The 15,764-nt window shown below is 50.2% G+C and overlaps 1 protein-coding gene and 1 pseudogene across 1 annotated transcript; one reads left to right on the forward strand and one right to left on the reverse strand.

Annotated features, from left to right (window-relative positions):
• Positions 1-207: 207 nt before the first annotated feature.
• On the reverse strand, positions 208-2,279 carry LOC117007852 (annotated as a pseudogene).
• Positions 2,280-11,171: 8,892 nt separating this feature from the next.
• Positions 11,172-12,260, forward strand: LOC117007839 (olfactory receptor 14J1-like). Its single transcript, XM_033081251.2, has one exon. It carries the CDS (start codon positions 11,220-11,222, stop codon positions 11,859-11,861), a length of 642 nt encoding a protein of 213 aa, XP_032937142.1. The 5' UTR covers positions 11,172-11,219; the 3' UTR covers positions 11,862-12,260.
• Positions 12,261-15,764: the final 3,504 nt, after the last annotated feature.

Below are 15,764 nucleotides of genomic sequence, written 5' to 3' on the forward strand. Positions count from 1 at the left end.
GCACTGCCCTGCAGAGACAGAGAAGGGCTGAGGAAGGATCCTGGATACACAGGACAGGGCAAGAAAATGTTTTTATTTAAATGAACAAGGAACAGAACTCTTGCAAGTCTTTGTGTTTCAAAAGAAAGGTAGATATTAATGTAGATGAAAATAGTAATATTAGTAATAATACAATATTTTGTAAGAAGCACAATAACAGCAGAAAAAGTTACCAAAGTGATAATGGACAAAGGTGGGGGGGAGGGAAGGCAGAGATTACAACGAGCTACATTCTAATACCTCTACTGCAGAAAAGAGAGAGTTTAATGCCTCAGAAAATACAGAGTGATCAATTTTCTCAGGGCATCCTTGAGCTCCTGGTTCCTCAGGCTATAGATGAGGGGGTTCAGGGCTGGAGGAGCCACCGAGTACAGAACTGTGACTGAGACATCCAGGGATAGGGATGAGATGGAGGGGGGCTTCAGGTAGGAAAATACTGCTAAGGTGATAAAGAGGGAGAGCACAGCTAGGTGAGGGAGGCAGGTGGAAAAGGCTTTGTGCCGTCCCTGCTCAGAGGGGATCCTCAGCACAGCCCTGAAGATCTGCACATAGGAGAAAACAATGAACACAAAACATCCGAGTCCTAAACAAGCACTAACAGCAAGGAGCGCAAGTTCCCTGAGGTTGGAGTGTGAGCAGGAGAGCTTGAGGATCTGGGGATTTCACAGAAGAACTGGCCCAGGGCATTGCCCTTGCACAGGGGCAGGGAAAATGTATTGGCTGTGTGCAGCAGAGCATTGAGAAAGCCACTGGCCCAGGCAGCTGCTGCCATGTGGGCACAAGCTCTGCTGCCCAGGAGGGTCCCGTAGTGCAGGGGTTTGCAGATGGACACGTAGCGGTCGTAGCACATGATGGTCAGGAGGAAATACTCTGCTGAGATAAAGAAGAGAAAGAAAAAGAGCTGTGCAGCACATCCTGAGTAGGAGATGGTCCTGGTGTCCCAGAGGGAATTGTGCATGGCTTTGGGGACAGTGGTGCAGATGCAGCCCAGGTCAGTGAGGGCCAGGTTGAGCAGGAAGAAGAACATGGGGGTGTGCAGGTGGTGGGCTGCAGGCTACGGCGCTGATGATGAGGCCGTTGCCCAGGAGGGCAGCCAGGGAGATGGCCAGGAAGAGGCAGAAGTGCAGGAGCTGCAGCTGCCGTGTGTCTGCCAATGGCAGCAGGAGGAAGTGGCTGATGGAGCTGCTGTTGGACATTTGCTGTGTCTTGGCATGGGGATCTGTAAGAAAATTAATCATGGAATAGTTCAGTGTGGAGAGGATTTGAGATATCCCAGCTCATCTTCCTGGCCCTTTCCCATCCACAGTCTGCCCAGGGCTCTGCTGCCTGGAGCTGTCCCTGCCAGCAACTGCTTCCCTGTGCCCAGGGCTGGGCCCTGCCAATGCTGCCAGAGCCCAGCCCAGCCGTGGGAGCTCAGCTCTGCCCTGCAGACCCCTCCCAGCACAGGACACTGCCCAGGGCCAGCTCTGCCTCTGCAGGCTCAGATGGCAACATCACAGCAACGCTGAGGAGGCTGGAAAAGTGACACTGATGCTGCCTGTAAGGGACTCAGTGCTGATTTGTCACTGCCTCTTTTATTCAGACATGAGAGTATGTTTTTTTTTTTTTTTAAATTTTTCTCAACCTAAACAGAGAGATGAACATCAGTGTGCAATTTCCCATCTAGGCTACTCAGCGAAGTAGATTAAATAATCAGGATTTTCCCTTTTATGTAGCCCCTGTCTTGCTGTGCTCCCTGTATATTCTCTTTGGACACGTTCTGGAGTTAAATGTCATCTCAGAGCAGCCCTGAACAATGCAGCATCCTCACCACACAAGGAGAACACTTCCAAGCCTTACCAGCTGTCTCCTTCCACCCAGTCCTTGTCCCCCAGTGCTGTGAGCAGCTCCCAGGGTTGGCTGAGAGCTGTCCCTGGCAGGCAGCAGAGTCCCTGCCCCAGCACAGCACCCTGGGCTGCAGGACCCTGCTCTGCAGGACAGCCCTGGGCACCCCAGGCTGCTCTGCACAAGAGAGAATCAGAGAATGTACTCACAGAGTCTGTAGGCATTGGGATGTTCCAGCTTTAGGAGATCACTGCAGGAGCTGCAGCTGCACTTGTCCTGCAGCCAGAGGCTTCCTGTGCCAAGGGCTGGGAGTGATTCTGCCCCAGTCACTTCTGAGCATCTTCCCAGCCCTGACTGATTGAATCTCTCTGTGCCTCTGTGCTGTGCCCGGGGTGGCTGCAGGCAGAGCCCCAGCCCTGCTGGGATGTGCTCAGGAGCTTCTCATCAAGAGAAATGTGTTTTTGAAGCTCTTCTTGGTTTCCAGGATCACTCTCTGTGCCAGGAGCTCAGCCCAGCTCAGCAGCACAGACAAAGCACAAGGACTTTAATGACCCTCTCAGGGCTTTGGTGTTGTTGGCATCACACTCAGTCCCTGAGAGATTGTTTTAAAAAAGCTTCTCAATAATTCAAAGTGCGATTGAAGCACTGAAGTTTCTTGAAGTTTTAATGGGTCCCACTGAGGGACACAACTGTGAAAGTGTCCCCAGGTTCCAGTTAGAGCAGAACACTGGAGGTAGTGAAGACAGGTGGGGACAAACAATGGAAAGGTATCTGTGATGCTGAGCAAACTTGGTTGTGTTTCCGGACTCCAAAGGGCCATGAAACAAAGGGGCCATTCTGACAGTGCCAGGCCTCATGGAACCAAGGACCCAACTGTGCACGATGGGGCTTCATGGAACCAAAGGTCCATTGTGACACTGCCAGGCCTCATGGAACAATGGAGACTATTTTGACTCTTTGGGACCCACCGGATCCAAGGGATCATTGTGGCATTTCAGGTTCTTGTTTAACCAATGGGCCATTTTAGCATGGCAGGGCCTCATGGAATCAAGGGGACCACAGTGACACTGTGGGGGTCCAGGAGGTGAAGGGTCCATTCTGACATCGTGGAACCAAGGAGAATATTGTTACACTACAGGACACCATGGAACCAAGTAGGCCATTTCAAAGCAGTGGGGCCTCATGGAACCATGGAGACCATGACAACTCTTTTCAGCTTAAGGACCATTGTGGCACAGCAGGGCCTCATGAAAATGTGGAGGACATTTTTAAAATCTGAGACCTTGTGAAACCAAAGGGCCACTGTGGAACTTCAGAGCCTTGTGAAACCAAGGGGACACTAGTGACACTGTGGGCTCAATGGGACCAAGGGGCCATTGTGACACTGTGGGGACTCACAGAACCAGTGGTCTATTGTGACACTGCAGACCCTATGGAATCATGAAGACTGCTGTGACACAACAGACCTCATTTTACAAAGGGGTCATTGTGATACGCTGTAGTCCCACAGAACCAAGGAGTCCATTGTGACACTACGAGGCCTTGTCGGGCCGAGGGGCAATTGTGGCACTGTGGGACACTGTTATTGTTAGCATAGAAACACATAATCACAGGGTGATTATATGCAGGTGCCTTTATTGAAGAGCTCTGGGAGCGGGGTACAAACCCAAATCTGACTCGGACATGGATTCGAGAGGGACATGTTTTTATACCCTTTTCATTATGTAACTATATAATAACTACTAAATACATATTGTTCTATTGTATACATTGATCTTATCCAAGCATGGATTCTTGTGATTTTCATCAGGTCCAAAATACCCTTTCTCATGATTCTTGTCACGATTGCATTGCTTCTCATGATTCTTATTATGATCAAACAATAATATATTCAATTTACCAAACAATTATTACATTTAACAATCATATTATTTATCACATGATGATTGCACAGGTGCAGTTTCACATGATTCAATAAAGACAAAGCTCAGCATTTGTTCCCAGGGACTAGTTCCCTTTCCCAGGCCTACCAGACCCAACCTTTCTTTCCACCCCCTGAATGTGTTGTATATAATTCCCATGATTTTTGAAACATTTTTAACCCTATGCTATGAAAGGCAGTGACAATTATGGATTTATAACTACGGTGTACTTGTAAAACCTATGAACACCCTCATTGCAAATGGGAACAGAGACCTGCAGTGGACAAAAGAGCCCACATGGGCCTTTCACCAGTTGAAGAATGCTCTAATATCAGCTCTGGCTCTTGGAGTCCCAGACATGAGTAAACCATTCTTTCTGTTTTCCCATAAGAAACAGGGAATTTCCCTGGGGATACTGGCCCAGGACCTGGGTCCTTACCAGAGAGCAGTTGCTCACTTCTCCAAGCAACTGGACACAACAGCCAGGGGATGGCCGGGATGCCTCAGAGCCATTGCAGCAGTGGTGCTGAATATTCAAGAGGCATGCAAATTCACACTGGGCCAGAAAATGGCTGTATTGGTGTCTCACACAGTATCTGCAGTCCTGGAAGTAAAGGGAAGGCACTGGTTCTTCCCACAAAGGTTCCTGAAATACCAAGCCATCATGGTAGAACAAGATGATGTAGAGAGAGTTGTAACTAACATTACCAACCCAGCTTCTTTTCTTAGTGGAAATCAAGTGGAGCCAGTACACCATGACTGCCTGGAGACTGTCGAAGCCTCCTACTCCAGCTGCCCAGATCTGAAGGACACCCCTTTGGATAACACAGAAATCTGGTTCACTGATGGAAGCAGCTACATCATCAGTGGAAAGCGACATGCTGGGTATGCAGTTACCACCTGCAAAGAGGTAATGGAATCTGGACCCTTGCCAACAGATACCTCTGCACAAAAAGCTGAGATAATCACTCTAACCCACACCTAAGAGATCACAAAGGATGGAAAATAAACATTTATACAGACTCAAGATATGCATTTGGGGTTGTACATGCACATGGAGCCATCTGGAAAGAAAGGGGATTGTTAAACTCACAAGGGAAAAACATCAAACATGCACAGGAAATATCGTGGCTACTGGAAGCAGTTCAGCTACCTGAGCAGGTAGCAATTATGCAATTTAAGGCACACCAGAAGGTGAGTTAGGAATTGGAGGAAGGAAATGAGCTGGCAGACTGAGAGGCAAAAGAGGCAACAAAAGGTGAGATGACAATCAAGGGAGCTTTAATTCCAGATGGACAGGTCTCCCTTGAAGGAAAGCCAGTATGTTTGTTATGCTTTAAAACAGTGTAACTGATAATGGGCTAACTGCTTAAAAAGGCCTTGGTTTTACAATAAAGCATCTCTCCTTTGCACCTGCCTGGGGACTCTGCATCACTACAGACCCTCACTCACATCAGCCCAAGGCTCTGCTTTGACCAAGTGGGGCCTCATGGCACACAGGTGCCACTGGGACATTGCCAGGCCTAGTGGAAACAAGGCTCCATTATTGCACAGCAGAGCCTCATGGGACCAGGAGAGCACTGTGACACAATGGGATCTCATGGAAGCAAGTGTCCATTGTGACACAGCAGGGCCTCATGGCACCCAGGAGAGCACTGTGACACAAGGCAGCCTGAGGAAACCAAGTGTCAGCTGCAAACACAGTGGGCTCTCATGGAAGCCAGGTGCCACTTGGATATTGCCAGGGCACGTGGAACTCAGTGTCCACTGTGACACAGCACAGCCTCATGGAACCCAGGGGCAAGTGAGACTGTGCCATGGCTCATGGAAGGAAGAGGCCTGACACAGTGGGGACTCTTGGAACTCAGGAGAACATTGTGGGAAATGGATTCTCACAGAAGCAAGGCCCCACTGTGACATCACAATGGTCTCGTGGTTTCCATGAGTCCCCACTCTGTTTACAATTGACACTTTATTCTCCAAGATTCCATGGTGTCACTGTGCTCTCCTGTGATTCATGAGGCTGTGCTGTGTCACAATGAACACTTGCTTCCTCCAAGGATGGAGATGTCCCAGTGGAGTGTCCCGGGTTTCCATCAGGCCACACTTTGTCACAATGGGGCCTTGGTTCCATGAGTATCCATTGTGCCACAATGTTCTCTTTATTTTTATAGGAGCCCAATGTGTTGACAATTGACCCTTGGTTCCTTGAGATTCCATTGCATCACAGTGGTCTCCTTGGTTCCATCAGGCCCAGGTTTGTCAAAATGGAGCCTTGGTTCCATGCATTTCCAAGTGCATCACAATGGATTCTTGGATTCCATGAGGCCCCTGCTGGGTCACAGTGGAGCCTTTGTGCCATGCGTATTCCATTGGAGCACAATGGTCTCTTGCAATCCATGAGGTCCAGCTGTAAAACAGTGGGCACTTGGTTCCATGAGTTTCCATTCCATCAGGATGATATCTGGCATTCCCTGAGGCCCTGCAGTGTCACTAGGGAGCCTTTGTTCCACGCTGGTTGCAACAGGAAAAAGGAGATCACTGTGACACGCTGGGACCCTGTGGAACCAAACATCCATTATGGCACTACAGAACCTGACAGGACCAGGAGTCCACAGTGACCCCAACAAGGCCTCAGGAAACCAAGGAGTCCAAAGGTCTAAAACAGTTCTTGCTAGCCCAACAGAAATGTCCTTGGTGGCAGCTTGGGCTTGGCACACACTAAGGGAAGGTGTCTGTTTGTAGTTGGGAAACTCAGAAGTTCCTATTGCTTCAAAAAAATAAAAGGAAGAAAACCCCTGTTTCCCTGAGTGCAGCCAGTTCTCCAAGCAAAGGAGGTCCCAGGTGAGGGAGGACAGACAGGATGAGGTTGGGGAATGTGCAGCAAGGTTGTCCACACTGGATCAGATCTCAAGGCACAGCTTCTCTGAGCAGGCCAGGCCTCCTGAGGAGAGACCCTGGATCAATACCAATCAAGGAATGCTGCAATCAGCAAATCCCCAAAAGAAACAGTAATAAAACACACTCTTTAAACTAGGAATTCATATTTCTAGGATGCTCTTTGAAATGTTTCTCCATAATTACAGAAAAACTTCCTGGTGAACTTCACTGGACCAGAGGGAAATCAAGGCCATGGTTTGCCAGGACTTGCTTGATCCCAGTGAGCCCCGTGGAGCATTTGGTGCTGAGCCCTTGAACGCGAGGGCTTGAGAGGAGATTGCAAAAATCTTTCCAGGAGTCAAAGGCAGAATAAAAACCCAAAGTGTCTCAAAGCATTAATGGGTTCCACTGAGGTCCATCCTCAACACAGACTCCTCATGGACTCCTTGGAGGAGAGAATTGGAGGCCATGATCACTCAAAATTTCTCAGAGTATCAGAGATGAAAGGAAAGAGGAAAGCACCTTAAAAACCTGAAATACAGTAGTTTCACGAATACAAGCCGCACGGACTATAAGCCGCACCCCTGGTGCCTCGACAATGTTGCTGTCTTTGTCAATAGATAAGCCACACCCCGAATATTAGCCGCACTTTCGTTCGTAGCGAGAATCCGTGCGCAGCTTTCACAAATTGGCCAATTAGTAACAGGATCGCGGCATAGCGGGGTTTACTGGCTCGGGGCGGGGCCAGGAAGGCTCGGCCCGCTCATGGTTGCCGACGGGGCCGGCCGGGTGGTGCTGCAGCCGCCGCCGGGCTCACTGGCCCCCCTCTCCCGTCAGCACCGCCTCGCTGCCGCGTTCGCTCGCCCTGCTGGCGGGGTAGCCGCCGCCGCCGCTGCCAGGCATGCCGGCCGCCCTGCTGCTGCGTTTACTTGCCCTGCCGGCGGGCCGGCCGCCCTGCTGCTGCGTTTACTCGCCCTGCCGGCGGGCCGGCCGCCGTTGCGAGGCACGCCGGCCGCCCTGCTGCTGCGTTTACTTGCCCTGCCGGCGGGCCGGCCCCCGCCGCCGCTGCGAGGCTCACCGGCCGCCCCCTCCCGTCTGCACCACCGCCGCATTTGCTCGCCCTGGCCGGCACTGTAGGCTCCCGCACCGCCGGGCACCCCCACGCTGCTGGCCCTGATTCTGCTGGGCTTCCCCCGCTGCCAGGCAGCCCCACCCGCCCGGCTTCCTGCTTCTGCCATGCTCCCCTGCACTGATAGTCCCAGTTCTCCCAGGCTCCCCCGCCCTACTGACCCGGCTCTGCCGCCCCCCCTGCCCCGCCCTGCTGGCTCAGGCTCTGCCGCCCGCCCCCCACACTGCTGGCCCCGCCTCTGCCAGGCTTTCCCACCTCTGCCGGGGCCGGCCGGGCTCCAGCTTGGCTTGGGGCTGCCGCGGGCTCTCACTTCCGTGTTGGCAGCTTTTAGAATATTGTCCATGTATTAGCTGCCCTCGAATATTAGCCGCACTTCCGGGTTTCCACCAAACTTTTGGTCAAATTGGTGCGGCTTGTATTCGTGAAATTACTGTACCTTGAAGCACTAATGAGCTCCACTTAGTCTTGTTACTGACAAAGCCTCTCAAGGGACTAATTAAAGCAAATAATTGCAGGCCATGATTGTACAAAGCTGTCAGAGACTCCAAGGCAAAAAAAATCTCAAAGTCCTTGGAAAAACCTGCGGTCCCTGGGAACATGAAGGAGCCCCCCAGGGCCATTCCTGACCAAGGCTCCCCAGGGACTGGTCCCACCAGATCCCTGAGGCCACTGGGATGTGGGGGGATGCTGAGGGCAGGACAAGGGGTGGCAATGCCCAGCCTTGCTGGGGCTGTGCCAGGAGGCCCCAGTGGCTCAGGACAAGGTGTCTCCTCCCAGCCCTTGGTGGCACAGACCCTGCTGTGCCTCAGGGCACCAAGGCTTGGCTTCTCTTTCTCCCCACCTCTCATCACTGCCTCAAAATTTCTTGCTCTGACTGGAACCGGGGACACTTTCTCAGTTGTGTCCCTCATTGGGACCCATTAAAACTTCAAGAAACTTTGGAGTTTGAATCTGATTTTGAGTTCTTGAGAGGTTCTTCAGCTCCCTCTCAGGGACTGATGTTCAGGGCCGCAGCGCAAACCCCAAGAGGGTCATTAAAGTCCTTGTGATATGTCTGTGCTGCTGAGCTGGGCCAGGCTCCTGGAACAGAGGCAGCTCCTGGCAAAGGCAATGCTGCAGAGACAGCTCCTGTCCACAGCCCAGAAAGGCTGGGGCTCTGCCTGCAGCCACCCTGGGCACATCACAGAGACACAGAGAGCTTCAGTCAGTCAGGGCTTGGAAGATGCTCAGAAGTGACTGGGGCAGAATCACTCCTACCCCATGAAACAGGAAAACATCTGCTGCAGAACAATGCAGCTGCAGCTCCTGGAGTGATCTCCTAAAGCTGGAGCATCCAAGTGCCTACAGATTCTGTGAGTACATTCTCTGAGTGTTTCCGGTGTAGGGGGGTGAAATGCTCATGAAGCTCTGACATGCTGAGGGTTTCTAATCAGTTATAGAGTACAGTAATTTCACGACCATAAGGCGCACTGGACTATAAGGGGCACCCCCCGGGAGTTGGCAGAATTCGCAACTTTGTAGATCATATAAGGCGCACCGGACTATAAGGCACACTTTTTTTTTTGCAGCGAGGCTCCGCCCCCAGCTCCCCCCACAAGGTTGCTGGCCGAGGCCCCGCCTCCACCCGGCAGCCATTGGCCCCCGGGACTGCCTGGACCCGGGAGGAGCGGTGCCATGGGCCCCTGGTCCCGCCTCCAGCAAGCTGCTGTGGCACTTCCGGCTCCTCCCACCGCTCACAGCTCACATCTCCGGTTTGGCAAATTTTGCAACTGTGTCCATCAGATAAGGTGCACCGGACTATAAGGCGCACTTCCGGGTTCGAGGGAAAATTTTAGTCAAAAGGGTGCACCTTATAGTCATGAAATTACTGTATTTCCAAGACAAGGATTTCAATAAAAGTGAGGAAATTTCCCAAGACTTTGTATTCAGTTTCCTACTACTGGAGAATGGCAAGGAGAGGGGATAAATGTTAAAGGTATTATGAATTTTGACAAGTGCTTAAGACATCTGAACTGGTATTTTTAGTGATCAATAGGTTCACAGGAGATTCATGATGTACTTTTAGTCACTCTTCTGCCCATGGACAGCACCTGCATCCCCTTTGGCTTGACCATCAGGTTGAGTCTGACCTGTCCTTTTTCCAAGCTGCAGTACCCTGCAAACAAGGAGGGTTCTGTAGGGTCAAGAAAAGTGCACAGAGATCTGAGGTCTGTGAGTGCTGGTAGGGTGAGATCGGGCACAGGGAAACACCTCTAGGAGGAAAATCTCCAACACAGATCAGGCAATGAGAGAAAACAATAACCCAGGAATGTTGTGGCAGGGAGAGTTTAGAGATCTCCACAGGATCCCCTGCAGTGTGGCCCCTCCACCTGAACAAGCCCCCTCCCTCCTGTCCTCCAGTCAAGCCTCTGCCCTCAGGGCTGGGGGTCCAAAGTGTGAAGCCCTCCTGTGCAGGCAGATCTGCAGCAGAGCCGTGGGGCAGCTCTGCAGCCCTGGGCCCAGTTCCCTCTGCAGAGCACAGGGCTGGGAGCAGCTGCCCAGCACTGGGGGCTCTGGGAGGGGGCACAGCTGGCTCAGGGTGACACTGTCCCCAGTGCCCGGCTGTGGGCAATGCTGTCAGTGCAGCTGGGAAAGGAGCTGGATCTCCCTTACTTCAGTGCCATTATTGGGACACTTGGAAGTGTCTCTGAGATTTCAGTCAAGGCTGGGAGCTGCAACCCAAAGTGCCAACATGTCCTAGAGTATCTTTGCTATCTGAAAGACCCATGGGGAAACTCTGAGGTGTTCTAAGACTGAAAATGCTGTTGGGGGTGGTCAAATGAGCAATGTGAGTCCTTGGCTACAAATGTGGTGCTGGGCTGTGGTGGATCCATCTGGTCTCAGAGTTACCTGGTAGTTTTAAATGGAAATGTGGAAGCGTGATCACATTTTAACTGAATAAGACTAAAGCCTTGAGAAATTCTGAAAAGGTCAGAATGACAGATCATCTTCCCTGTCTCTCCATTCAACACTTTGCCTCACAGAACCTGCTCTGGTCTCCCTAAAGGTAGAAAAATTGTTGAGATTTCTGATATCCAGGAATAGTAAGAGAGATAGGGTGGAAGCTTAAAAAACTGTTCTAGAATTCCTAAACCCTAAAAGGTGTCTGAGGGTGTTAAAGGAGAGTATGTACGGGAAATGGCTTTGACTTTGGTTACAGGTATGTCCTCTATCTCTTCACTGTCTTTTTTTGCCATGACAGAACCCAATTCCCAGACAGAGCAAATGTCCAGCTCCATCAGCCACTTCCTCCTGCTGCCATTGGCAGACACGCGGCAGCTGCAGCTCCTGCACTTCTGCCTCTTCCTGGCCATCTCCCTGGCTGCCCTCCTGGCAACGGCCTCATCATCAGCGCCGTAGCCTGCGGCCACCACCTGCACACCCCCATGTTCTTCTTCCTGCTCAACCTGGCCCTCACTGACCTGGGCTGCATCTACACCACTGTCCCCAAAGCCATGCACAATTCCCTCTGGGACATCGGGAACATCTCCTATGCTGGATGTGCTGCACAGGTCTTTCTCTTTATGTTCTTCATTTCAGTGGCATGCTATATTCTGACCATCATGTGCTACGACCGCTACGTGTCCATCTGCAAACCCCTGCACTACGGGACCCTCCTGGGCAGCAGAGCTTGTGCCCACATGGCAGCAGCTGCCTGGGCCAGTGGCTTTCTCAATGCTCTGCTGCACACAGCCAATACATTTTCCCTGTCCCTGTGCCATGGCAATGCCCTGGGCCAGTTCTTCTGTGAAATCCCACACATCCTCAAGCTCTCCTGCTCAAAATCCTACCTCAGAGAACTTGGGCTTCTTGTGATTACTGGCAGTTTATCAGTGTGCTGTTTTGTGTTCACTGTTTTCTCCTATGTGCAGATCTTCAGGGCTGTGCTGAGGATCCCCTCTGAGCAGGGATGGCACAAAGCCTTTTCCACCTGCCTCCCTCACCTGGCTGTGCTCTCCCTATTCATCAGCACTGCCTCATTTTCTCACCTAAGGGCCCTCTCCATCTCCTCCTCATCTCTGGATTAGGCACTCTCAAGTCTATACTTGATGGTGCCTCAAGCCCTGAACCCGCTCATCTACAGCCTGAGGAACCAGTAGCTTAAGGTTGCAATGTGGATACTGATGACTGGATGGTTTAAGAAACAGTAAACCTGTTGCCAATTTCTGCAAGCCACTTGTAATATGAGTCATCTTTTGTAGTTCTTAGTTTTTGATTGTGAGGAGTTTTTACCTTTGTTTTAGTCTAATAATCTTGTTCACAAAATAAGGCCATTGTTTGTGACATTTTTTTATCTCTCCACCATTGCTGTGGCCCCAGACTCTGTCAATGAGTGGCTGCGTTCTCTGTGGCTTTCAATGAACTAAATGATCTCCAAACAATGTTTTCAATGGCGATCCCCTTTCTCTGGAGCTCCCTTCTGCTCCCTTCTGTAGAGCTGCAGCAACAATGTCTGTGGAGAGGTGGGGGCAGGTCAGGGCTGGCACACCAGCTCTGCTTCTGCTGGCCACACCATTCCTGATCCAGGAGTGATCCAGGCCAGGTTCTTGGCCACCTGGGCACACTGCTGGCTCATGTCCAGCCTGCTGTCCATCTGTGCCCCCAGCTTCCTTTCTGCCTGGCCGTTGTCCAGCCGCTCTGTCCCCAGCCTGTAGCACTGCAGGAGTTGTTGTGGCCAAAGTGCAGGACCTGGCACTTGGTCTTGTTAAACCTCACCTTGTTGGATTTGGGCCCTGGATCCAGCCTGTCCAGGTCCCTCTGCCGAGCCATCCTACCCTCCAGCAGATCCACACTCACACCAGCTTGGTGTCACCTGCAGATTTGCTGATGGTGGACTCAATTCCCTCCTCCAAATCATCAATAAAGATGTTAAACAGGACTGGGCCCACACTGATTGCTGTGGAACACCACTGCACACACACTGGATGTGGCACCATTCCCCACCACTCTCTGAGCCTGCACATTCAGCCAGTTCTTAGACCAGGGATGGGTGAATTGCTTCCACCCAGAGGCTTCAGCTTTTCCAGGGAATGATGTGGGACATGATGTCAAAGGCTAAAATTCTTGTAGACAACATCCACAGCCCTTCCTGCATCCACCAGGCCCTGGCAGAAAACTCTTGGTGGGCAGGAGCTGGGCAGGAGGCAGCCGAGTGCCCTGGCAGCAAGGCAGGCCAGGAGCAGCCTGGGCTGTGTGACCAGGACATCAAGGACGGGAATTATCCAGGTCACTGGGGCCTGGTTTGGGTTCCCCAGGGCAGGAAGGATGTCTGGCAGCTGGAGCAGGGTGAGGGAAGGGCCTCCAAGGTGGGGCTGGAGCCCTTGGGCTGTGAGGAGAGGCTGAGGGAGCTGGGCTTGTCCAGCCCAGAGCAGGGAAGGCTGAGGGGCTCCTCATCCCAGCCTGGCAGTGCCAGCCAGGAGGGGATGGAGAACACAGAGCCAGGCTCTTCACTGGGGGCCTGGGGGGAGACAAAACACAATGGGTGGAAGGGGAATGAGGGGACATCAGACAGGACATGTGGAAAACCTTTGTTCCCATGGGCTCAGACAGGTTCTGAGATGCTGCCCTGTCCAACTCCTTTGGGATTTTCCAATTCAGACCAAATCAAGCCTTGAACTGCTTCGTCTGACCCAGTTTCTGGCAGGTTGGGCTGCAGACTTGCTGAGGTCCCTTCCAACCTCAGATCCCTGATGATCCTGAGATGATGCTGCTCTTGATTTTGGAATGGGCTGGAGCTGATGTTTATGGGACAGGAGCCCTCTGGGGCTGTACGGGACCTGCAGCATGCAAGGCGCACAAGCACATCTCATTAGCTGGGGCATTTGAGTACTTTAAGAAATGTCCAAGTTTTCCCACCAAGAGAGAACAGAAACTTCCTGGAAGTGTACTGATGGCAGGAGAAGAAATACTGCTCTTCCTCTCTACCTGTATTACCATAATACTGTCTGTTATTTCATGTCCCTCTTCATTTGGGTGTTTCCACCTCTCCTGTTTAAATGGCCATGTCTAAGGACATCTCTTCACTAGACCAGTTGGTTCTATGTCCTTCCCATTGCTCCCAGATTTCCTCCTCCAGTTCTTCTCTGGTCATTCCACATTAGTGAACATATTAATTGTGTTTACATCTATCACAAAATCACACTTTCTAATGTCTTCATCTAAAACTGTTCATGTCTGGAAATCCCTTGTGCATGGTGGACACATCAGATTCTGCTTTGATATTGACAGAGCTGATGGGAAGAATTTTGATATTTATTAAATTATATCATTCTTACATTTTTTTATGTTGGCCATGAAGAGAAACTTCCTGTGCCTCTGAGTGTCAGCAGTTCCTGATCCCCAAAGGACACAAACCTGATGAGTTGTGGTGCCCACTGCAGGGGTGGCACTTGCACCTCCCTCCATCCCCACAGCAGAGCTCCCTTGTCCCAGAAAGTCCCTGGCAATGCAGGGATGAAGGAAACAGGCCAGGCTGTGGGGATCAGGGGCAGGGCATGGCCAGGGATTTGGGGTGGTTGTGAGCCCAGGGCAGGAGCCAGCCCTTGGCCTTGGTGAACCTGATCCAATTGTCCTGGGCCCAGGGCTCCAGCCTGTGCAGATCCCTCTGCAGAGCTCCCTGCCCTGCAGCACAGCCACACTCCCAGCCAGCCTGGGCTCACCTGGACAATGACTGAGGGTGCCCTCGATGGCCTCATCCAGAGGAGCAATGAATTTACATATCCAACTGAAAACTGCAAGTTGTTAAGAAGGAGAAAAACTGCCTAGTTTAATTAACACCCAGCGTCCATGGAAACAGGGAAATTTCTCCCCGAGAAATAAACATTTACACACTAACCTTTCATTAAGCTATAAAGGGGAGAAACACAAAGATATAAAAAGGGGAATGTTTGCAACCAAGTATCATTTCCAAACAGCCCCAATCACACGAAAAGCCACCATCTCAAGGAGGGAGTGAGACTCAAACACCTACACAAATTAGAATGTGACAAAAACCCTTAAAAAATACCCACACAGTGAAAATCAACAAAAAAAGAATTATCAAAATAAAGCTTCATAGAAACAATAGCAAGCAAGTCAACCTAAGAAGGTACCACCAGACACATAGAAAAGCTAAAACATAGCAACAGAAAACAAACTATCTTCTCAATATATGTAGCAAGATGTTCCTTGCCTCATGTCTTGAGACAGTGAAAATAAAAACTGGAAAACTTAAAGACATTAATCCAAGCAATGTTTACCCTCAAAAGAGTTTGGCAGCTGCTTTACCCATCTCTAATCTAAATTTGTCAAAGCCTGTATATTTTGCAAACTTTACTAAGTTAATATTTGCTTTGTTCACCTGTTCTTTTACAGTTGCTGAAAAGGTATGTTATCAATGCTGCAAATATGGTCTAATATTTTTTAAGTGTGTGTTGAATTTTACACTACAATATTTGTTAATGTTGTTTGTATACATTGTACTAGCATTATATATTATTAGCCATTCAGAAAAACCTGAGGATGTTACTTCCTTTAACATTATAAGTTTAATGAATCAAAATTATGTGAATTAATTTGGTGGGGCGTATTTAATTGTCAACTTAAAATTGTGTGTTTTTCTAAAATACTTACCTCTTACCACTTTTCAAAATTTAGTAAAGGTTTGATTTAAAAATATAAAAAATATTTTGCCTAGTCTAATATTTCAGCCCTGGCCAGGTTGGAATATTAGCTAAGCAAAAGAAATGTTTACCATCAAAACCTTCTTAGTCTATTTCAATTGTGGCCAGATTGGAATTGACTGACAAAGGGAGAAAATTATAAAATTCAGATATTTCTGAGTTAAAATTGAAAACAAGTAATTTGGACTGGTTGATTTAGCCTTGCAAAAGCTAAAACCTTTTCCTTTGAGATAAACATGAAGAATCTTATCCGGAGAAGATTCTCCTAAG

Source organism: Catharus ustulatus, chromosome 27 (genome assembly GCF_009819885.2).
Source record: "Catharus ustulatus isolate bCatUst1 chromosome 27, bCatUst1.pri.v2, whole genome shotgun sequence".
Lineage (NCBI taxonomy): Eukaryota > Metazoa > Chordata > Aves > Passeriformes > Turdidae > Catharus > Catharus ustulatus.